We start from the raw sequence: 24,596 nt of genomic DNA, 5'->3' as shown, positions 1-24,596 counted from the left end.
TTATTTGTTCTTTATGATGAGCAATGGATTGATACTCATCTTATATAGCACACACTTGATAATCACTTGTAGCTAATCGCTTCAGCCTGTAATAACCCACTACTGGGCAAAGGCCTCTTTCCCCGTGCAGGAAGGAGAAGGATCAGAGCTTAATCCACCACGCTGCTCGTAGCTATTAGGTAAACAAAATAAGTATTTGCTTTTCCGTCTTTCCCCGGCAATATGCTGAACTCGAAACAAAGTTTCTTTATCTTATGTTATGTCTGTGCTCTTCATTAACAAAATTGTCATTTTATAAGATTATATCTTGGACTATGAAGGCTAGCAAATAAAACTATCATGTGTGCTCTGAAAGTTTTTTTTTTTTATTGTTAAAATTACATCTCACATTAACTAACTCACCCTACTAAAAATTACCTTAAAACACATACCTGGAATATACCTGGAAAATCAAGAAATGACAATAAAAGTTTGCTGTTCCCTCCTTCCCAGTTCCTTATTCATATTCTAAACTATTTTACTTTTGAAATAATAACTAAACTATAATTTTCATCAACGTCTAATTTGACATCTCTATTTTTGTTTTGTACTGTTTACGCGAATTTCACGCATTATAATGAAACTACTTTTTCATTTTATCGCGGTTTATTAGGTTTTTTACATTCACGACGTTTTGGATACTTTACAGCAACATGGTCACGGGAGGACTGTCTATATCTATTTTTTAAGAAACTTTAAGACATAGATAACATAGAGTTTAAATAACTGCTGTATTTTCTTTACATCGATATTTGCCAAGTTCTACCCCGTTGTCAGTAATCAATCACTCTAAATACTTAACACTCTTTGTCGGGCTTTATAATTTAAATGTATTGAATTTCACGTTTAATTTTCAGTAGATTTTTCGTGTATCTCTATGTTAAATCTAATTATGATAGAGCAGTGCCGAAGCCTTTGAAAATAGTAAAAAGTAAATAAAAATTAAAACAGGGTGAAACGAAAGAAAATATAACGAAATTGAGGAATTGATTTGAGACCGGGAAGTGGAGTAGGCGGGAAGGAGGTATTTTACGATTGAAAACGGTTTATCACGTTTTCCGGCAAAGCTACGTCCTTTAGTCCTGTCGAATATATATACACAATGTATACACGATACATATACCATTATAACATTTTTTGTCTGTCTGTCTGTTTGTTCCGGCTAATCTCTGAAACGGCTGGACCGATGTTGACGGGACTTTCACTGGCAGATAGGTGATAAGGAGTACCTTAGGCTACTTTTATGTTAGAAATTTATTTATTTTGTAACTCTGCGAACTGAAAAATATATATTTTTTTTTTAATTCCATGCGGACGAAGTAGCAGATACAGCTAGTTATAACGTAAATTTCAAAAACAAATAAATCTTTAGTTTAGATTCTATTAGATTAACAGAATCTTCCAGTTTTAGCTCTTCAATGTTTTTAATTTCCATTATTTCAGATTTATTATTACTTATATACAATGAAATAGTGATTGAGTTGTAAATCGTATCCGTTATAATTATTGGCGTGAAACGATAACAAGGTTCTCGAAACGAACAAGTCGTAACAAGAACTAAAGTTACGTTTCGTCGAATTAAATATGATGTAAATTAAATTAAAATATATTTGATATCTTGGTAGCAACGTTTTTGGTTGTTATTTTTTTTTTAAATATATTTATACATTTTGTTTAAATTAAGTAAAACGTTACTAACAGATGCATAATATAAAATCGGATCGTTATTATCTTTAATATGAAATAAAATTGTATCAACTACTCTTCTTCTTTGCAGATATTGCCTAATTCTCGTCAGGCACTCGTATGTTATGGAATACGTGACGTCACTTCTTCGTTGGTGACACAACTCTTGCCTACCGACACTCTGTTAGAAATGAATTCAAATATTCAACCGTCACGGTTAAGAAATCAACGTAGAAGGGCATATGGAGGTGAACGATTCCGGCCATATAGAGTCCCTAATCTTAATTTGTTCGTCGGTGTGCGTTCTGGATACTGTAACTCTGAGGAAGAAATTATTACGAGTGTCGATAGTCAAGTAGAGTCTTCTTTTAGACCGTTAACGAAAAGAAGAGGTCACGGTCAATGCATTGAAAATTACTCAAATACTCAACAGGAAAGAGAAACCATATCTTTACCGACAGACGCTCTTAGTTTACCAGAAAATAGATTACAATTGTCCGTGAGTGATAGCGTTACATCAGTACCATCTGTTTCTAACCAAGAGCCCACTTCAATGGAAAACTTTGCTACGCGTCTTCAATCATATTCCTCGCATTTACAGTCCTCGCCGCCTACTATATCAATTGAAAACAGTCACCAAAGTTCCAATTCTTCGGATTTAGTATACTTAGAGCCAGTTTCGGCAACGTTTCTTAATTCCTTTTTTAAATCAAACAATGCGTATAGTAAAGAATATTTTAAGTCGACTAAGAGATTGTTAAAAATTGTTGGTAATCACACGAAGCTACACCACGATTGCGACGATGTTCTGGCGCCGGCGCAACGTCTTGTTCCCAACATACCGCTCCCCTCAATAAGTGCCCACAAGCTAGCGAACAACTTAATAAAACTATCACGGTGTCTTAAGTCCCCAAATCTGAAAGAACTATGCTGTTTGAATTGCTGCCACATACCTGTATTGCCTGTCACGGGACAGTGTGGACACACGCGATGTATGAGGTAAAAAAATTTTTTTTTGAATAATTCTGTTGTAATTCCTTTAACATATAAACATTGTAGGTTTTTGTCATTTCAGATGTATCTTGTTGCACGGGGCCTGTCCGTGTGGTGCTAACGCTCCGAAAACTTTGTTTGTAAACACCATAGTGCGAGAAATAGTAGAAAAAATGATGAAATATGTTAAAAATCCAAGGTACAAAGATTTTAACACTTAATATGAATGTTAACGAACGTATTACACTTGCAATGTAACAAATAATTAAACCAGCAAAATAACTTATAATTAAAATATTACATTTGTGACAGAATAATAGATCCTGGACCGCACACGAGAACACCAGAGCAGAGAGCTATTCCATTCATCGGAGGTAAGGGCATAACTTTTACTGCTTAATTATTAAGTTCAGTTTTAAAATTGATTGTTGTTCTAAACGTGTAGCGACCGCTATGTAAATTCAAAGTGTCATAACAATATAACTATATTGTAATTATTCTAAAAAAAAGTTTTAATAATTGTGCTTTCTCGCAAACGAAAAAAACCAACTTCAAATACGTCGACAACGTAGGTCAACGAAAAAATTGTAAAGTAAATACGCATTATTAGATATAACTCGATAAGTAAGTACTTGTCAGATCTCGATTAACTTTTAAATGTCAAAACAAGCTCCACTGTTCAATTAGAAAAAGAACCCTCGACATCTGTCCACCCAGTAAAAACTTCTGAGGTAACATACATAAAAAATACAGTCGTATTGAGAACCTCCTATTTTGGAAGTCGGTAAAAAACAATATTTTATTGTAGTAAAGTTTGATAAATTTAAAGTAACGTCCGAACGTGAACAATAATAATAATTGCGCACCGACATGTATTATGTAAATCGGCGTTTTGTTTGTTACATTGCGGTTATATAAGTACATTGTCGACAACGCAGTGGAGAGCGCTGGGTCGCAGGTTACGTTAGCCTCGTTGATACGTAAGTACACGTGAAGGATGGCTTTTATAATTTATAAATATATCCATATAAGTAAAAATTAATCGCCGAAATGTATGTAGCATCTGCCCAATGTATGGGCACTACCGATAGATTGCACCAAATGGATAGTTCTTTTTTTTTGTCACGTCTCATGGTTTGTATAAAAGAAAATAATAAAAAATCAATATATTTATAAAAAAGGCGGTATAAAGTTTGTCATCTATTGTGTTACAAAATAATTTCAATAAAATCAATAATACGGCAACGATTTTACAAAATATATTAGATTGATTATTAAATTGTTACCGAGTGCAATTTTCTTTTCTTGTGTGAGGTTACCTTATTTCGTAAATCTCATTTAGTCGGAGTTGGGTCGTCGGCAACTGGGTGGTTACGATGATAACGAACTTGAATACTATTATGTAGTCCATAGTGCGCCGACGATATAAGCGATTAGCGATTATCCTACTAAGTCAAGGCCGTATTGCTATGGCGTTATATAAAAAATATTTATAAAATCATATTATTAGTATATAGTGTTATATACTTAAAATTCGTATTTTATACGGTATTTATTATCTTTAATAATATGATCATATCAAAAGAAAGTACATAAAGTAACAGGTATTATTCCAATCTGTCCAAGATGTAAGGAAATACATTTGGTGCTTGAACTTGCGACGAGCAATTCGATTATTAAAATTTTATTTAATTAGCTTAAATGTATCTTTACCTGAACATGATAATACAATTAAAGTATTCTTGTTATAAATTTAATGATTTACTATAACCGCTTCCGCTTGGTTAACGTCGTTATATAACGTAGTTCAAACTATGACTTCATTTAGAGTTACGTAACGTCGATACATAAGACCGAGCAGTTTGCAGGCTTAAATGTCGCAGCTGTATTGCGCTTTTCGTATCCATATTTTATTAGATCATAAGACGACTCGCGCAATTTTTCTTTAATCCAATTACAGTACTTATTATAGTCATCGGCACGGAAATCGAGCGCTACCCTTCATCTATATGGTACGTATATAGCTGCTTAATAAGCACTTAGTACTTTTTAATTTTATTCACTTTTATTATTGTACGTTACAATACTATTTTCTGATTGGGACACAAGGACGTTGCGCTAAGCGATCCTTAATATATCGTCGAGCGCTCAATATCCGTGCCGATATGGATCTATATTTTCGATACTTTTATCTTCGTAGAAAGTGTAGGATAAATCTAAGTTGAATAAATAGGCTCCTTACTAAACTCAAAGAATTTTGTAATTATGTTTTCATTCTAATTTTAGCAACTTACAAACAACTTTTATATTTTGTTGCATTAGTCTTATAAAAAGGCGAGTTGCACATTAAACCGACCTGAATTACAAAGTTCCAGTTTTTTATTCAAAGAAATATTTACCAATACATTGTGTAAGCGAAGTAACACAAATCGTAATGTGCTGTCTATGTAAAAGTCAGATTCGCTTATACGAGCTTTTACGAAAATGTATTTGAGAAATAAATATATTAATATTTTCGAACTACGTAAGTTTAACAAAAAAAAAACACATTTTTTGACACTGTAAATGGTTAGTGCATTTTATCAAATTTGCTATTTTTGTTCAGATTTAATATTATTTTTATTTATATATTGTATTTATTGTCGTCAGTCAAACCACGTTATGCAGTGAGGCGCAGTTTACTATGTCGAACCTCGCGTGAATATATGAACTCTGCTCAAAGTTTTTCAAGACCAAGGATGCCGATGACTGTGCAGGTGACTAAATAATTTATTTTATATATTACTCACACATTGAAGTTAACGATTTGTCGTGTTTTTTAAAATTCTGAATAGGCTAAAACTGTACAGCGAAAGAAAGAAAATGATATTTTACCCATGTCAAAAAAGGGCAGATACACATCTGCCTATGTGTATTTACCCTTAAAAGATTCTACCTATAATTTTAAAAATTGCAAATTTATTTATTAAATGTTGCGACTGACGATTGATTAATTTAATGTTTACCTCCATTGCAAATCCATTGCAACACATGCAAAATGTGCTTTGGTGCATGTTCCTACTCGTTGCTTGGCGATGTTTTTTTTTAATTTTTGCGTTTTGTAAAACGATTGATGTAATTTGCGAAATATTGAGAGATGTAATCCGTTTGTAGCTAGTGTACTACTTTGTAATTAATTATTGTTCTTTGGCTTCGCTGATTTTAAATGAAGCAAATTTATTACGAACGAGATGTTGGGTCCAATGTCTGTTCTATTCAAGTGTTCGATCATTAATTTACGAGCTGAATAATTATTTTATGAGTTGTTTATTTTAAATTGTGCGCCTCAATTATATTAATGTTTGTGAATGGAACGGAATTTTGAAATCCGTTCAATCGTAACAACTTATAATATCTGATTAACCCTACTACACGACACGACTTTACATAAGTGCTTGCGAAGTATATTTCAATATCAAACAAGATAGAGAACCGATAGAAATCTAATCGGCGTATATTTTTTTCTTAACTTTATATGAATTTAATAGCGCATGAGTATGCCACATTATGAGTTTAAATGTACAAAACAGGTAACAATTCGTATCTAATCGTTTCATTTGTTATTGTTGTTGTTTTTTTTTTAAGTGACAATTTTTGTTTTTGCGTGAGTAAAAAGTATGCATATCAAATTTTGTTTATAATCTTTTTGTGTTTGTCGTAGGCCCGTCACCGCAGGGCGCGTGAATTAATGTGCGCGGGGAAATTTCTAGAAGCTGCGCCGCACCTCGCGCGCGTCGCCGCCTCTACGGAACCCTTTGCAAGAGTCGCACGTATACTTTTAACACAGGTAAGAGAATCTAACCATCTGTTTAATACATTATTTACACTTTTTAAAAGTAGGTACATGACATAAAAATACTGTATACATACTTAACACAGGACTCATCACGACACAATCAGGCAACACAAAAATCATCGATAATAATAATAAGTACCTGGGCGACCGCGCTTAGCTCGGTATTTTTAGAAAGTAAATGGTGTTTTTTGGAAATCATATTTAAATACGATTTACGATTAGATACGATTACATATTTATAAAATATGAATAATATTTTTTTTAGCGACAATGATAAAAAATAAAAAAATAATGATAAAATATAAATAATAGTTTTCGATTTCACATACATTATTAAATAAAAAAATAACAAGTGCAATTAGAAAAAAAAGAAAAAATAATAATCGATCGAGGAATTTGAACCATGGTCTTTTCGGTCGAACGCGACCGGCCGATTTTCCACCTGAGCTATCACAACTTTACTAACTCTTGTAAAATTTACCTTCGTATTCTAACGATATTTTTTCATTGTCTAAAAACTGTGATAAAATGACATTTTCTAAAAATGGATTATAACTAGATTTATTTATCTCCCCCGAAATTCCCTGCATACTAAATTTCATGAAAATCGTTGGAGCCGTTTCCGAGATTCAGATTCTCTATATATATGTATACAAACAAGATTTGCTCGTTTAATAGTATAAGATAAGGTTAGATTTAAAGAACTTTATTTTCTCAAGAAAATTACAGTTCACTTATGAGTAATAAGCACGGTTTTACCAAGCTAGGTCAAGGAAAGAATGACTTTTGACGATGAAAACATTACTACTTATTAATCCATTAATTGATTTTTGTGTGATCCTGTGCTCTTCAAACTTGAACGGATGCGCGTGGCCAGCTACGTTTATTTACATAAAAATGCATGTGAAATATGTTAATTTCTTTTTTTAATAACAACAAAATATTTCGGTATCAAAAGACTATTTTATTTTTTGACGGTATTTGCACAAGAAAACGATAAGAAAACCTTGTTCAGATGACATTGTCACACAAATTAAAAGTATATCTACGAATATGTGGCATATAAACATAGTATCGTTGGTATATGAATAGGAATTTGTTTGTGGTGAACTAGGGAAATATAATATATTACTACATTCGGTATAAACATACTAATTATGTATAAAAAGGGTTTCTGCCGAAATGACCACTAAACGGAAAGATGACAATAGACGAAAAAGTGGCATTTCATACTTGTTAAATCACAACTTAAATATCAATAGTAAAAAAATTAAATTTAATATACCTATAAGATTCTCGTGTCGCGGTGTTTGTAGTTAAACTCCTCCGAAACGGCTAGACCGATTCTCATGAAATTTTGTGTGTATATTGGGTAGGTCTGAGAATCGAACAACATCTATTTTTTATCCCCCTAAATGTTAAGGGTAGTCCACCCATAATTTTCTTTTAATTTTTAGATAAATTATTATTTTTTTTATTTTATTATGATTCAGCGTAGAAAAATACATACAACCCTAAATTTTCACCCTTCTACCACCAACCCCTATTTTTAAATAGCATTTAACAACAAGACAACGTTTGCCGAATCAGCTAGTAATAAAATATAGCCTCGAAAGTCAAATGGAAATATAAACTATAATATCCTGAGTCGCGCGCTGAAAAAATAAACGTAAGTTATAAAGTACTAGATGACCCAGTGAACTTCGCATCACGTAATTAGTACCCATAAATATTTGACAACCAAGTGACAATTATTTTGACAAAAGATGTCAGATGTTTCACAACTAGGAACATTTTGTATTGGAAAATTTACTTGTCGGACTCTACTTTATGGTCGAGTGTTAGTTACAAGTGCTTTGTATTGTTATTGTGTAATTATAGTTTATCAACAATATCTGTTGTAATATCTGTCTGTTTTGGTTGTGTTGTTGCTTATATTGTGATTGTTTAACTGTAAGTATATATTAAATTACATTTTCGCAATGGATGTCGAACCGCCAGATCCTGGTGGAGGTTATGATCCTGAAAATTTAACGATCCCATTAATTAATAGAAAAAGGCGTCCGAATATTGATAATTTAACAGATACAAATATATCTCAGTCCAAAAAAGCTGTGACTTCTACCTTAACATCACCTTCTATGCAACTTACGTACATTCACCCGGATTTTAATAATGAAAAGTTACATTATTCTGCAAATGATTCCGCCCCTTTTGTTGTCCATGTTTCAAAAAGTGAATTAGAACCTAATAGTGGGATGACACTCCGACCCATACAGTTTGGACATTTTTTGTTTAAAAATAATATAAAAAACGTGGTTATGGATGGTATTAAGAGGATAGGTCGTAATCGCATCTCTATTGAGTTTAAGTCAGCTGACCACGCCAATTCCTTTTTGGACTTACCAGCAATCAGTACTGCGGGTTACATAGCTTCGGTCCCCTCCTACAGCGTTTCTCGTATGGGAGTTGTTAGAGAGGTGCCCGTTGAATGGTCCATGGAGGAGTTAGTAGAAAATTTAGAAATCCCAAATGGTTATGGAAAAGTAGTTAGAGCACGGAGAATGAGCCGGAAATCATTTAATGAGAATAATGCCCCTGTATGGATCCCTACACAGTCTGTTGTTCTCACATTTACGGGGCAGAAACTTCCTTCCCGTGTATTTTGTTTTTTTACATCATTACCCGTTGAAACTTACATTTTACCTATTATTCAATGCAATAAATGCTGCCGTTTTGGACACGTAAAGGCACAATGCAGGTCTAAAGCTAGGTGCTACAAATGTTCTGGAATGCATGATGGAGAAAATTGCTCAGTCCAAACCCCCTCTTGTCTGTTCTGTTCCGGTCATCATAAGGCCAATGACTCATCCTGCCCTGAACATTCCAGACAAAAATCCATTAAGCTTGTTATGTCACAGGAAAGCATTTCTTACCTTGAAGCGTCTGCTAGATTTCCGCAAGTCAGGCGCTCATTTGCCGACTCAACCAGAACCAATTCTCCCACTTCACCATCTACTAGTGTTATAAGACAACCATCTCCTACAACATCTTCCTATAAAAAAACTGTAGTTACACAGCGACGTCCCTTATTGCCTACAAGCCCTGGTTATGATCATCAAGCCCACCAGGCAATTATCGAATCCCCTCCTTCAACCTCACATAATGGGTGTGCTATCCCACAAAACACAATCTCACCGAACGACAATCTAATAGAACAATTAATTTCTCTTCTCGTTAACATGATTTCCCGGTTCAGTGATACCGGCTTACCGTACGATACTCTCAAAAACTTAACTCAGCTGACTTCTCTGTTAACTCAAAATGCCCAACCGGATCATTCAATGGAACTGTCGTAGTGCCCGAAATAAAAAACAAGAATTAATTTACTTATTAAAAAAACATAATCCATTTATTGTTGCCATCCAGGAGACGTGGTTGAGTCCTGGTTCTCATTTTAGAGTGCCAGGCTTTTCAATCCTCCGGGATGACAGGAATGATGGAAAAGCTGGATCAGCCATTCTGGTGTCCAGTAAATGTGTATATTCCTTAATTCCTACTTCATCGCATAGTGATGAGATTAATGTTGTAGCGGTGCGTGTATTAAATGTCTCTTTTGTAAGTGTATATATTTCTAGGCCTAGCCCTACCCTTCTTACTCAATTTTCAACAATTTTGTCCTCGGTACCTTCTCCCATTATTGTTTTGGGGGACTTTAATTTGCACCATATTTCTTGGGGTTCCTATTTTTGTGACAATTTATCCTCTCTCTTCCTAGACATAGTTGATAATAACAGCTTAGTAATACTTAATGATGGATCACCCACTCGTCGGGTTCCACCATTACAAAATCCTAAAAGTGCAGTGGATATATCACTTGCCTCCTCTTCACTCTCATCCCAACTCTCCTGGACAATTCTCCCTAACTCCTGTGGTAGTGATCATTTTCCTATAGTCATCACTTTTACTTGCTCACCTAGACCCTTTATAATAAATTATCAACCGAGACAAAAATTTAAACTGAATAAGGCTAACTGGACCCAATTTGCTGTAACTTCAGATGAAGAAGTATCGTATATCCCCTTAATAAACCCTAGCAATGTTCATTCACTGTACCCTCTTTTTAAAAATGCCCTTTTAAGAACTGCAGAAAAAACAATACCCATCAAAAAATCTTCCAATTTTCGAATTTCCTCTCCTCCATGGTGGGATGCTGAATGTACAGATGCATGCAAGCGCCGCAAACGTGCTGAGCGCTTGTACTCTTTATCCATGACCACAGAAAACTATTTGGCCTATAAGAGAGTTGCAGCAGAAGTTGCCAATATATTTTCACAGAAGAAGAAGAAAGGCTGGCAAATTTTTTGTGAAAGTATATCTCCTTCCTCGCCCCCCTCTTTAATTTGGAAGAATATTAAAAAATTTCGTGGCTCCTTTAGAGTAAGTGATAGCCTCCCTTCTAATGATCCATCAACTTGGATAGATGCCTTCGCACAAAAGTTGGCACCTCCATATGTACCCTCTTTAGAAAACTGTAGTATTTACCTAAGTCCCCCATCAACAGCCTGTAGTGATTTTGATGGCCCCTTTACTGTGGAAGAGTTTCGGCTGGTACTGAGTACCTTGAAGGACTCTTCGCCAGGGGTGGATTGTATCCCGTACTCTTTCATTATAAATAGTGGTGAGTCTGCTCAAAGAGTCTGCCTGACATTCCTAAATGAAATATTTCAATCTGAGACCCCTCCAGAGGAATGGAGAACCCAGATTATTATCCCTATATTAAAACCGGGTAAAGATGGTAAAGACCCTTCTTCCTATCGCCCTATTGCGCTATCTTCTACACTGGCTAAAATTCTGGAACACCTCATCAAAAATAGATTGGAGTGGATAATGGAGAATAAGGGTATACTAGCAAAGACTCAATTCGGTTTTCGGAAAGGTTTTAGCACAATGGATAGCCTTAGTATCTTTGTCACAGATATCCGCATCTCTTTCTCGAAGAATGAGAATGTAGTAGGAGTATTCCTTGACATATCGTCCGCATATGATAATGTCCTACTTCCGGTGCTCAGGCAGAAAATGCTACAGCTGAGTGTCCCAGTGAAGATAGTGAACTTTATCTATAATTATTTGTCTCCCCGTTCCCTCATAGTTAACTATCAAAATTATTCCCTCTCTCCTAGATTAATTTGGAAAGGTCTTCCCCAAGGTTCGGTTCTTAGCCCTCTCCTCTATAACATCTACACTTATGAACTGGACCTTTCAGTCAGTTGTTTCTGTAGAGTTTTACAATATGCGGACGATTTGTCGTTGTATACTTCCTGTAAAGATATTACAGAAGGTTCGAACCGTCTTAATTCGGCCATTATCTACCTTAACGAATGGTTAGACAGACATGGGCTTTCAATTTCGGTAGAAAAGAGTAGTGTGGTCATATTTTCCCGTGCAAGATCTGTCCCTGACATTGCTATTACTTCCAATAACCATGTTCTATCAGTTAAAAATAATGTAAAATTTCTAGGAGTTTATCTCGACTCTAAAATGACTGGCATCCCACATATTCATCATGTCCATAAGAAGACGGAAAAAAACCTTAATATCATTAGATCTTTGTCTGGGGTCTGGTGGGGTTCCCATCCATACTCCCAGAAACTTTTGTATAATGCCCTAATTCGTAGTCACTTCGATTACGGATCTTTTCTTCTTGAACCCTGTAGTAAATTATCATTAAAACTGCTAGATAAAATACAAGCTAAATCACTTCGGGTCATAATTGGTGCTATGGCATCTTCTCCAATTAACGCACTTCAAGTGGAGTGTGTCGATCCTCCCCTTCATTTACGCCGGCAGTACCTATCAGATAGGTTTCTCTATAAGGCATTGCAATCCTCCTCTCATCCTATTATAGACAAACTTCATACACTTACTCGACTTACTTCCTCCTCTTCCTATTGGTCCCATAAGGACACTCCTTGTCTTGTAAAATCTTTTAAAAAATTTGTTAGTCTTCCATGCCCGATTGTTCAGTTTAACCGCAATCCCCTTTATGATACTCCTTTTGCCTCACTCATATTTTCACCAAATATTATTCTCAATCTTCCTATTGATAAAGTTCCTCCTTTAGCCAACTCACAATTCAATACAATTGTCAATAATAAATTTAAGGACTGGCTTCTTATTTACACTGACGCCTCAAAACTATCTGACATTGGATGTGTCGGAGTGGCAGTATGGATTCCGAGTGTAAATGTCATATTAAATTTCAAATTACCACCGGTGGCTTCTGTTTTTACTGGAGAAGTTTTGGCCATCTTCGAAGCACTAAGATTTATCGAATCACATAATCTTAATAAATCAATTATATTTTCAGATTCTAGAAGCTCTTTGGAAGCCATCCAGTCTAACCAATTTAGGTCAAAATCCAAATTCTCTCTTATTTTCAAAATTAAACAAATTCTTTTTTCTTGTCATTCCAAGAATATTCAGGTTGCTATTGCTTGGATACCAAGCCATTGTGGCATTACAGGAAATGAAAGTGTAGATTCCCATGCTAAGGCGGCTACTGTTTCCGGAGGTCTTAGCCAATTTAGGGTTCACTGTCAGGACCTCATGCCACTAGCCAAAGCTCACTTAACATCAGAATGGAATAAGCTTTGGATCCATTCTAGCAGAAACAAGGGCAAGTATTATGCAGAAATACAACAACTAGTACCCAGCAAACCTTGGTTCTACAAATACAGAAAAGCAAACAAACCAGTTTGTTCCACAATATGTCGTCTCAGACTCGGCCATTCATCTACTCCGGTTTTCCTATCTAAAATTAGAGTGAAAGACAGTTCACTTTGTGAGTGTGGACTGGACGAGGGCTCTCCTGATCACATTTTCTTTACCTGTCCAAGGAATCTGTCCTCCCTTTACGATTATCTCCCCTCTGATATACCGCGCCCTATCGACCTTAAATCTGTTCTGTCATATGTACATACTCCATTTGTAGATATTCTATGTTCATTTATCTCACTAAATAATATTAGGCTGTAAATTGTTTGTCTTATACTAACCCATATATGTTTGTATATATTTGTTTGTGTCTTGTTTTAGGTGGATCAACAGATTTTAAATTATTCTCTTTCTCTGACATAATTTTGTAATCTCACAAAACCAGCACATTAAGTAGAGTCAATTTCAAAATAACAGAACAAATTCAATCACTCGGATATTGGCAAATCCTAGAGGAAGCTAGAATTTAAAAGAAGAAGAAGAAGAAATTTACTTGTCGTTTTTATTTTCCGTTACTTATTATTTATATTTCTCACCGTTTAAACCTTCCCCGAATTTCCACAAATATTAAGATCAAAATTAATCAAATCGGTTCAGCCATTCTCGTGTTTTAGCGAGACTAACTAACAGCAATTGATTTTTATATGTATAGAATTAAGGTGCGTTCGGCTAAAATCGGACAAGGGGTAAGATTGTACAACTCGCATGTATGGCGAAATACGAGACGTTTCTTTGTGTTGATAACATAGACTGCAAAACTTCTTCACTACGACGTTTGACGCTCCAACTTATAACGAGACTGCTGCATGCAATTTTATTCAATAAAACAAGTCCATTTTGCACTTTTTCACAGCGATCCAGACTTATACTTGGATATTATTACACGACTACACAACTTCGTCCACGTGGAATTTTACAAAAAAGCTATCATTCAGTTCTCAAAGTTATATTAAAAAAAAAATCTGAAATAAAAGTAGCCTAAGTTACTCCTTACTATATCAGCTATCTGCCTATATTATAACGAAAATAAAATGTCGTCAAGATAAACCACGGGTAAATTCACTTTGGTAAAGATTTTAAGTCATTTTGGACGCTAATAAAAAACTAGTAACCCGGTTTTGCACCCTAATAATTAAAATACCGATAGTACCGAAAGAACTGGAACTGAATTTGATTTCCCGGCTATTTTCGACTGACCGTAGAACCGGAAAATGCCGGGTCTTTCGGTACTGGGATTTCCCGGTTCTGAACCCTAGACTCGAAACTCTTCGCTAATAAACTTATATTAATTATTATAATTAATTATTTCAGACAATCAGCGCCATGTGTAAAGTTCGGAAACGCCGCACCGTGACACGCGAGCTGTGTCAATCGGTTAGAGAGCAGTCGGTCCACAGCTGGGTGAGCGCGTCGGATCTGGAGTGCGTTTTATGCACTAATACCTTCACAAACCCAGTGTCTACGCCTTGTGGGCACACCTACTGCCGCAGTTGTATCGAGCGATCCTTGTACTATAAGAAGAAATGTGCGCTGTGTTTAGGACCCTTAGAAAACTTTAGACTAGCCGATGTGAGTGATTTTCCTTGTCTTAAAATTTAAAATCTGTCTTTGGTTCTAATGACCGCAATCTTCTTTTATTATATTATATGCACTAATTGACGTAACACTGTCTGTGTACAATTGTTTATTGTTGGCCAAGAAATAAAATAAAAAAGTGGTCTCCTGCAATATATGTAAACTCCTTACATTCGCCTCGCCCTCATTACCTGAGTCTTACTCATGTGTCGGAAGTCCGGAAAAACACAATACGCTCAGAGCACGGCAAATATCCTTATGGTCTATACAAATGTTTACCATGAGCGGAGTCCGACCCGACCAGCAGCGAGAGAACCAGTAGTTACTAAGAAATAATGAATTATTGTTTATATCTTTCAGACTCGCGACACAATATTTATAAGTTCTATTTTGGCGTCTATCGATGTCTTACCCGTTCCCGAGGAAACAGATGTAATACCAGTGGTCACCTGCTACGTAGCCTTCCCCGGGTGAGTACATGTATCTGATATATTTAGAATGATAACAATGTTTGATAAGAACAAAGTATTATATAAAAGATCTATACTGAACAAATCAACAAGTACTGATGTAGCGGTTTTTCTTTTGTTTAAAATTTGTAAAGAGGGAAATTGTTATATTCAAAATGTATTTTATGACATTCAGAAAAAGCAAAAATTCGTTTACATAATTAAGCTTTAAAAGAATTTTTGAATCGTCACTATAGAAAGTATATAATATTCTTTATTTTATTAATTCACACGCATCTCTTATTGGCTATATGCAGATACATTCACGTTTACTATATGCGCCTGTAGCACTTCTCAGAAAGATTAATTGTAATTTTCTTTATTTCGAAAAAGTATCAAATATTTAAAGTATTAAAACTTTTTAGAATGCCATGTCCCCTGTTCATATTTGATCCGCGGTACTGGCTGATGGTACGACGGGTGTTAGAATCGGGTTCAAGAAGGTTTGGTATGCTCGCCTATGAAAAAGGCCATACGTTTGCTGACTATGGAACTGTAAGTTTCATTTTATTTGTGTTACTACAATCTTTTGGAAAAATTCATAACTAGAAAATACACTTTGCTTTGGACTCAAATCTAAAAAATTTTCAGAATTTTGAATTTTTTTTTATTTTGTAGGTCCTTGAGATTTGTGACTGCGTTGTTTTAGAAGACAGCAGATGTATAGTATCTACAGTAGGTGTTTCTAGGTTTAGGGTACTCGAGAGACGTATAAAGGACGGGTGAGTTAATTATAATAAAAATAATACTCGTACATATAAATTTTATAATCATTTCCTTATATCAAAAAACCATTCAAATTCCAGATCGTTATATCATATGGAAACATATAATATTGTATTTTATATAATGGTTATTATTCAAAACAAACAGAACCAGTTCTAGAAATAACTAAAATCACCAAACATAAATAATAAATGTTAAAAACATAATTTTTAAGTTTTGGTATATTTTACTTATTAACAAATATTTTGAAACTTGTCATGTCATATGCCTTGAAATAAAGTAAAAAATATATAATAAGTAAATTAAATAAAAAAACTCGATTATATCTATTAAATTTTTTTTTAATAACAATATTGAAGTAAAAACTTATTGTATACAGATGTGACGTTGCCCGTATCCAACCATTAACGGACATACAACCCACACAAGACGAAGTCCAAGACCTCCACCTGCTAGCCGCACAAATATCGTGTAAAGCTTTAACGTGGCTGAAGAATATGGATGAAGGTGTACGAGAGGAAATTGAGACGGCTTTTGGTTCCCTTCCCTATGATGAGACACCCGATCTATGGTGGAAGACATCTGATGGACCCAATTGGATGTGGTGGCTGATAGCAATATTACCGCTTAAGTCTGAGATAAAGGTACACTAACTGATATTTTATTTATATACTAGCTATGCTCGCGACTTCGTCTGCGTGAAATAGTGACTGTACTTGTTCAACGTGATTGTTTAAATTAGCATAACTTTTTTTATTTATGAACCGATTGACATGAAACAAGCACTAAATGTTAAGCTAAGCTTACCACTATATATTAGTAAAAATCACATCTAAATGGTATAAGCCGTTTCTGAGATAAGCGTACACAAACGCACAGACATAAATTTTGATAATTATTGTTTTGAGTCCTATTTGCGTTGATGTACAGACAGTACAAGACCTGTTACATTTTTATTACATCTATGACTAGCTAACCTGGCGAAGTTTGTAACGCCTTATTTGTTTTATTTTTTTCTTAAATATAATACTTACATATATCAAAATAAAATATAGCATATTTTTCAAGTTGGATCAAACTGCACATGGTGTGCAAAATGATTAAAATCGGTTATGTACCTAGTATGGAATATATATGAACAGTTTAATCTACTGACCTGATTTTAGAAACTTTCTTATAAGTGCAGTCTGATTTTAAAAGCATGCTTTATCAAAGGTTATTTAGTGAGGATGAAACCGCGCGTATGGTAAATAAATAATCGCATCAGACTCCTGTGTGGAGTGTGAACGGAAACAAATAGTACAGTCGCAAACTAACTGACTGCGAAAAACATGTTTGATGCTTATACAAATGTTTATCGCGAGTGGGGATTGAACTCACGGTCACCAACGCAATAGTCGGTTTTGTGACCCCAGCATCCAACATGACAATGTGGACGTGGAACTATGTAGTTCTTTTTTAATTAGAATTATTTATTAAAAATTTTTATGTTTGTCTTTATGCTAGCTAATGAAAATACCCTAAAATATATAATTATAATTAAAATTATTTTCTGTTATTAGATATTAATACTATCGACACGTAGTCTCCTAAAGCGCATGTTAGCAGTCTCACGTACTCTCGACGTTATGGACTCAGACTCGTTCACACAAAGCAACCAGTCGGACAGCGAACCTCCACTCAATGAACTAAATCAGGAATGGTTGAATAGAAACAGATGAAATTAAGATATATGACTTAATAAAGAAATTACTATTGTTATTGCATATCGAGATAGAACGTACCATGGAAAGTTCATATGTTCTCTAAGTAACTGTTAAATAATTTCTATCGATATCGCAAATTGTCAGTCTCTCATTTAGAAATAAAGGATTTCCTCTTAAGCTAAGGATATAAAAATTTAATTAACAGAAAAGTCTTTAATATTTATTACAACTGTTTTATGACATATTATAAAAAACTGCGTGGACATCCTCCACGAGATAGATTTCTTGTGATTTCGATTGTTTTTAACTATTTGTTCGCAAAATAAATTATTGTACGATTTATTAGATGTCACCAACTGTAATGATGGGGCTGTATTGATTCGTTTGTGTTTGCTAAAACTCGGCATTTCCTGGAACACATTAAAGTCACTTACAAATTACTTGGCCTAGAGTACATCATATTTGTTATTAACAAATAACACTATGCAGCTCTTTATGTAATGTGTTGACATTATTTAAGAAATGTGTGTGATGTGTTTGCATACATAATTACTAGAATTTGTGATATGCGAACACTTTTTATAACCTGGATATAATATTAATTCGTATGGTAACATTTCATGTTTCAGAAAGTCATTTTTGTAATGTTATCTTATTTGCATTCTGTTAGAATAACAATTTATGTATATTATTTCTTCTATTAATACAGTTGCCTGATATAATAAATCATAGAGTTGTTCATAATACTCTACATAACACAGTTTAATACATAATATATATTACAAAAAAAAAATATGTATAAAGTATTACGTTTTTTGTAGATAATGTAAATATTTTGCAAATTTGATGTTTAAGTAAAAGTTTGACATTTGTAAATACACTTCTTGTTCGTATACCTACATATATTTTATGTTTAATAAGAACACGACAATGAGATCTCTCGGTGGTATGATCTGCCTTCCTATGGGAACATTTAGGTTAAGTGATTCTTTAAAGTATTGTTGTCTTGAGCAATAAATAGGTACATATATTTTTGCAATCTATGTTAGAAATAGTTTTGAATTAATTCTTCGATGATCTCTTTGTTTGATAATTTATAATTAGGTCATGTAGTTTTAAATGAATTTATAGCAAGATAAGACCAAGAATTACATAATATTGTAAATATTGTTTTATTATATTTGTATATAGTGAGTTCAACAAAGCTGGAGTATTAGCTGTGATCTGTCTAAGCATATTAATAATATTTTTTTGATACAGCTTCACTTGATGTAAGATTTTCGCCTTGAATATGCAAAATAATAAGAGTACTATTTTTTCTATTTGTTAAAATTAAATTTTGTCAACTATATTTTTCTTTTTCTTCTTTGAAACAGATATATTATCATCAAGTGTCTTTATATATATATTATCTTACTAGCTGTGACCTGCAGATTCGCCTGCGTTAGTTTAAGGAAAAAAATAGACTTTTTTCGGTAAATGAGCTGTCACAAGAATAATTCTTCAATTATAATAAATAAAAAAAAAATATAAAATAAAATTCGAACCAATAGTTCCTGAGTAGGGTTCAGAACGGACACCGAAAGAACCGGGATTTACCGGCTTACCGGAAAACAATTCGTCAAAGAATCGATTTCAGTCCCGGTTCTTTCGGTACTTTCGAGAATTTTATTTTAGTTACGTAATTCATACTAAAGCGAACTAGAGATGTAAACTGGGTATCAACCTAATGAGATTAATAACTTGTCCTGAAGAGAATCGAGATGATGCTTACTAATGACTTAGACTTATCTCTTACTAGAAAACATGAAAACAGAAAAATAAGAAAATGTCGATAACAAGACTGGATCAGTAATTTATGTTTAATTGTATTTTTGATTTATTAATTTATTTTTTATTCAATATTACTTAAATTCAACGAGAAATACTTTAAATGTTTAATTGTAGAACACTTTTGAAGAATAACACTATTTTATTTAATAAAAAATAAAAGAATAGGTAAGTCGCGGTTCCGTTAAGAGAAAGTAAAGAAACTCCCTGTTCTCAAAAACAGACCGGTTCTGGGAATTTTAGCCTGTTTAAACAAACAAAAAAACTTTTAAGCTTTATAACACAGACAGAAACTTCGGTTTGTTTTTTCAGTCGCCCTGAACACCAAACTGTGAAGAGTGTATACAGTTTGACGGATTAGTAATCAGTACAAAATTAGTAAGATAAATAAGAAACATTATATAAAACAGACCTAAACCCAAACTAACGTCAATTATTGCTATTAATTATAACAAAATAAACATTTTTGCACAAAATCTCCGAAATCTGTAGGTATTTGTATTTTGGACGTATGAATCCATTGTTCGTAATGTTTTTTTTTTAATTATTATTTATATTGGTTCCTTTGTTCCCCAGTAAAAACTTTAGTGGCATGAAGAACTTCAGCACTAAAGCCGTATACCAAATTATAACAGTCTCCATCAATTTTTACCTATACAATAAATACAACAACTTCGTTTTTGTTACGAAGACTTATCAGAAATAGTAATAAAAACAAACTATCAAAATTTCGATGCTTTGATAAATAAAAATAATATTTTTGACAAAATAGCAATAAGCTCGCTACGATTTTTTTCTCGGAAATTTTCATTATAGTCTCCAAGTTTTAGAAGCCCACCAGAGAAAGTAAGTAATAAGTTTTTATATATACACAACCTAATTCGGTGAGTCGATGCGGTTGAATGTGCATCACTTCAGCCTATCGCAGTCCACTGCTGAACATAGGCCTCCCCAAGTTCACGCAAAAAATGGCGTGAACTGATGTGTGTTGTGGCCCTTCGTCACCACGCTGGGCAGGCGGGTTGGTGACCGTGGACTGGGCTTTGTCCCACCGAAGACGCTGCTGCCCGTCTTCGGCCTGTGTATTTCAAAGTTAGCAGTTGGATAGTTATCCCGTCATCGGTCGGCTTTTTAAGTTCCCAGATGGTAGTAGTGTGGTGGTGCAATCCCTTAGTCTCTTCTTACGACACCTACGGGAAGAGAGGGGGTGGCTATATTCTTCACTGCCGTAACCACACAACAATGTGATTACGGGAATTTTAAACCTGCAATAAATTTCATACCTCTTAGACAAAATATTGTTGTACAATTTAATTTTGTTGAAGATTAGTCTGATATGAAAAAGACCATGTGATATTACAATAGATATATACATATGCATATATTACTTAAAATTGAAACTGACTGGCTGACTGATTTAAAGTGAAAAAAAAATTTGTAATAACTATAATACAAGTGTTTTTTTTGTGTTATAAGTATTGTCAAAAATTGACATTATTTAAATATCATTATTTACAATATTATGTTTAATATTAAACAAATTTACTGGTTGCTGCATCGGGTTTTAATACATCTACTAAAATATAGGTGCTATTAATAAATGGCGTACAATTTAAGTGAAAGATTTCCAAAAGCGACACAATCGTACCGAATCTTAGATCCTGGCTCATATCAAAATACAAACTCATTATTCATTAAACCTAATAAGGTACCGTTCCTCTCGAGAACTCCAAGAAACAATTTAGCGAATGCCAAAATATGGACGCATGCTATTTATTATAGTGACATAAAACCAAAAATTCCTAACTGTACAAGTTTTGCATCAAAAACATCTCGTTTCACTTTTAAAAATAAAAATGATGTTGATTTACCACCGTTACCACTTATTTGTCAATGTGGAATGCAACAAAATGTATGTGAGTGTTCAAACGAAGTAGATAAAACCGACCATCAAGAGAATATAACGTGTCAAACTGCAGTTCGTAGACGAATATTTAAAGGGTCAACTCCTCGATCTATACGAGAAAAATGGCTTTCAACTCCTAAAAGGAACCCAAAAGAAAATTGTCCCCCATTTTATGACGTAACAGTCGAAGAATCGAATACTTATTATCGCGGATGCAAATGGAGCAAATGGACGTCACAAAGATTTGATAATTCAGTATTTCATAATCGAATACCTGGACCAGCAGACTATTTCATTGATAGTAACCACACCAGCTATGACCGTATTTGTGCCGAAAAAGTTAGAGCTTTAAAGCGTAAAACTTCTAAACAGCTTCGATTTATTGAAAAAGTTCAAAGACAAAATATATTAGAAGGTTTACCAGGGCCGGCAGATTATAGCCCTGTTTCACCAAGAGGTACTAATTTAAAATATGTTGGTCCTAAAGCAGAAAGATTTATCTCACCTAAATATGATGAAATTCTAAAACCTACAACATATTTCATCAAAAGAGATTTCGATGTAAGTCAATTAGACTTTACGCCCTGCCTTGTAAAACTACAACCTCGAGCAGCTTTTGGTATTAAAGATTCCAGATTTAAATATAAATGTTTAGTGGGGCCAAGCCCATGTAGCTATAATGTTAATAATCTTTCATGTCATCTGAAACATTGTAAAAGAGCGCCGTTTGGTTCTTTTTCGAAAAGATTTACAGATAACTTTGGAAACGACAAACAAAACTGCGACGATAATGACATTGACGATCACAAAGAAACTAAACCTAACGTCGTTAAGCACCTGCCTACCTGGCAGTTTAAGTCAAAAACTGTTAGAATGAAACCTTTAATTAAAATATCTACGAGTAAACCAGTTGATTTGCCTGTTCGAAACGATTTAACCGGTAAAAGGATGCTTCAGTTTCAGTACATTTGTCCTTTTTTTTCATCGGAAGCACGATTTCGAAATTGGTTTAATTGGATTCCTGTACAAGGTAGTGAAAAAACCCCAGGTCCTGGTTTTTATCATTTTGAAAGAATGAAATGTTTGCCTGCTGTAAAAAGTGGACCAATTAGTCGCTCAAAACGTTTTACTTCCCATGCATCGGATATGCCGGCACCTAACACATATGAAATGGAAAAAGGACTTGAAGATATATTAACCACTTATAATCAAAATTTGAAAAAAAATATCCAAAACAAACATACATATGTTTGGAAAGGACCAGAAGAACAAAGAAAATTAACGTTAGAAGAACAAGAGATGAAGTTGCTTAACAAATCTATCGCCCTCTTAGATGTCCCAGATGTTTTTGAATACAGAAAATATGAAAATAAAGCAGATGCACCACCAAAACGCTCCAAAATGAATCAGACAAAATTATTACGGTGTTTTCTATATACTAATCAAGTCAAGAGATATTTTTAATTTTATTTTAATACAGGTCCTCTGCTCAAACCAATTAATATATAATAAAGTAACGTTAATTAATTTCTGACTTTATTTTATAATTGCTTCTTCAAATAAATTATTTTGTATTTTTAATATCAATTTGAATTATTCAAAATCATAGGAAAACGCGGACAAACTAGTCTTTTCTTTCTTCCCTATGGAAAAAAATCTCATAAAACATGGACAAATGCAGACCAAATTCTCATACAGGGTTATGAAAGTCTATGAGATCTGATAAATTCTTATAACTCGGTATGAGAATTTGGTCTGCATTTGTCCATGTTTTATGAGATTCTTTCCGTAGGGTTGTTGATTGATTGATTGGTTAAATGGCTTTCAGTTGAGCCAGTTGAGCGCAGTTGATTAATCGATGCGGTTGAAATTACAGTCTCAATTTAATTTTGAACAGGTAAAATAGTCGGACTTTCATTGTTACACCTAAACCTAAAACAGCACAAACATTTAATGCTAAACTAAGACTAACCGCTAAGACCCTCTGCGGTCTACTCAGTCTTAGCGGTGAGAGCCATACGTGGGTACAGTACGGTGTAATAGACGGCGGCGACAATTCTCGCGAGCGATCTGCTTTGGGAACTCCAGGTGCAGGTGCTTGCGGATGTATACTGGTACAGTTTGAGACTCCGAGCTCGAGGACAAATTTCGAGTACGACGGACCTGATATAGAGGACCGGCCTCGTCAGCGGGGAGCGTAAAAGCATTTTCAAGCGAAAAAAAAACTACAGCTATTAGTAACTAAATTATTACAAATTAATTACACTAGGCGACACATGATTTATTTACAACTTAATTTTATTGATTTCAAAATCAATAAATAAAATTGAACAAATAAATAAAATTGCGTCGTATTCCTTGCGTCTTCGGTGCGACAAAGCCAGTACTGCGGTCACCAACCCGCCTGCCCAGCGTGGTGGCTATGGGCAAAACACATGAGTTCCCGTTATTTTTGGCGTAAACTTGTGGAGGCCTATGTCCAGCAGTATAGGCTGTAATGATTGAAATAAAATTGGAGTGACTGTTTGTAATATTAAAATAACCGCTTTTTACTACATGCATATGGATGTATAGACGTTACATAATATACCCAAATATTTTTTTATAATTTTTGTCTGCTTGTCTGTCTGTTTGTTCCGGCTAATCTCTGAAACGGCTGAACCGATTTTGACTTTCATTGGCAGATAGCTGATGTAATAAGGAATAACTTAGGCTACTTTTATTTTAAAAATTCATTTATTGTATAACTCAGCAAAATGAACAATAATTTTTTTTTTTTTTGTTAAATTCTACGCGGTCGTACGCGGCACAGCTAGTATTTGAATAAAAATATACAGTAAGACTAAACTACTATTTACATTACATTATAAATTAAACATTTATACGACAGGGAATATCACATAGAAGGATGTCATATACTCGTATGTATAGGGTTTAGGAGTTCGGGACACGAAAAGAGGATGTGGGTCTGTGAGAAACTGTGGATGATGGCTTTCAGTATAAAAATAGCTTCA

At 34.2% G+C, this 24,596-nt stretch overlaps 2 protein-coding genes and 1 long non-coding RNA gene across 3 annotated transcripts; all 3 read left to right on the top strand.

Annotated features, from left to right (window-relative positions):
• Nucleotides 1-1,915: 1,915 nt before the first annotated feature.
• LOC123668754 lies at nt 1,916-19,195 on the top strand. The gene is made up of 10 exons (XM_045602449.1): nt 1,916-2,724; nt 2,801-2,917; nt 5,324-5,474; nt 6,419-6,544; nt 14,642-14,899; nt 15,266-15,375; nt 15,780-15,909; nt 16,033-16,136; nt 16,520-16,784; nt 17,703-19,195. The coding sequence occupies exons 1-10, from the start codon at nt 1,916-1,918 to the stop codon at nt 17,859-17,861; spliced, it is 2,229 nt and encodes a 742-aa protein (XP_045458405.1). The 3' UTR covers nt 17,862-19,195.
• Nucleotides 8,361-13,811, top strand: LOC123668607. Its single transcript, XR_006745603.1, has 2 exons — nt 8,361-8,506; nt 13,652-13,811. It is a non-coding gene; the product is annotated as an uncharacterized LOC123668607 (long non-coding RNA).
• Nucleotides 19,196-21,276: 2,081 nt separating the features above from the next.
• LOC123668753 lies at nt 21,277-23,095 on the top strand. The gene has a single exon (XM_045602448.1). It carries the CDS (start codon nt 21,277-21,279, stop codon nt 23,044-23,046), a length of 1,770 nt encoding a protein of 589 aa, XP_045458404.1. The 3' UTR covers nt 23,047-23,095.
• The last annotated feature ends 1,501 nt before the right edge of the window (nt 23,096-24,596 follow it).

This window comes from Melitaea cinxia, chromosome Z (assembly GCF_905220565.1).
Source record: "Melitaea cinxia chromosome Z, ilMelCinx1.1, whole genome shotgun sequence".
Lineage (NCBI taxonomy): Eukaryota > Metazoa > Arthropoda > Insecta > Lepidoptera > Nymphalidae > Melitaea > Melitaea cinxia.
This window is presented reverse-complemented; position numbering and strand designations above follow the sequence as displayed.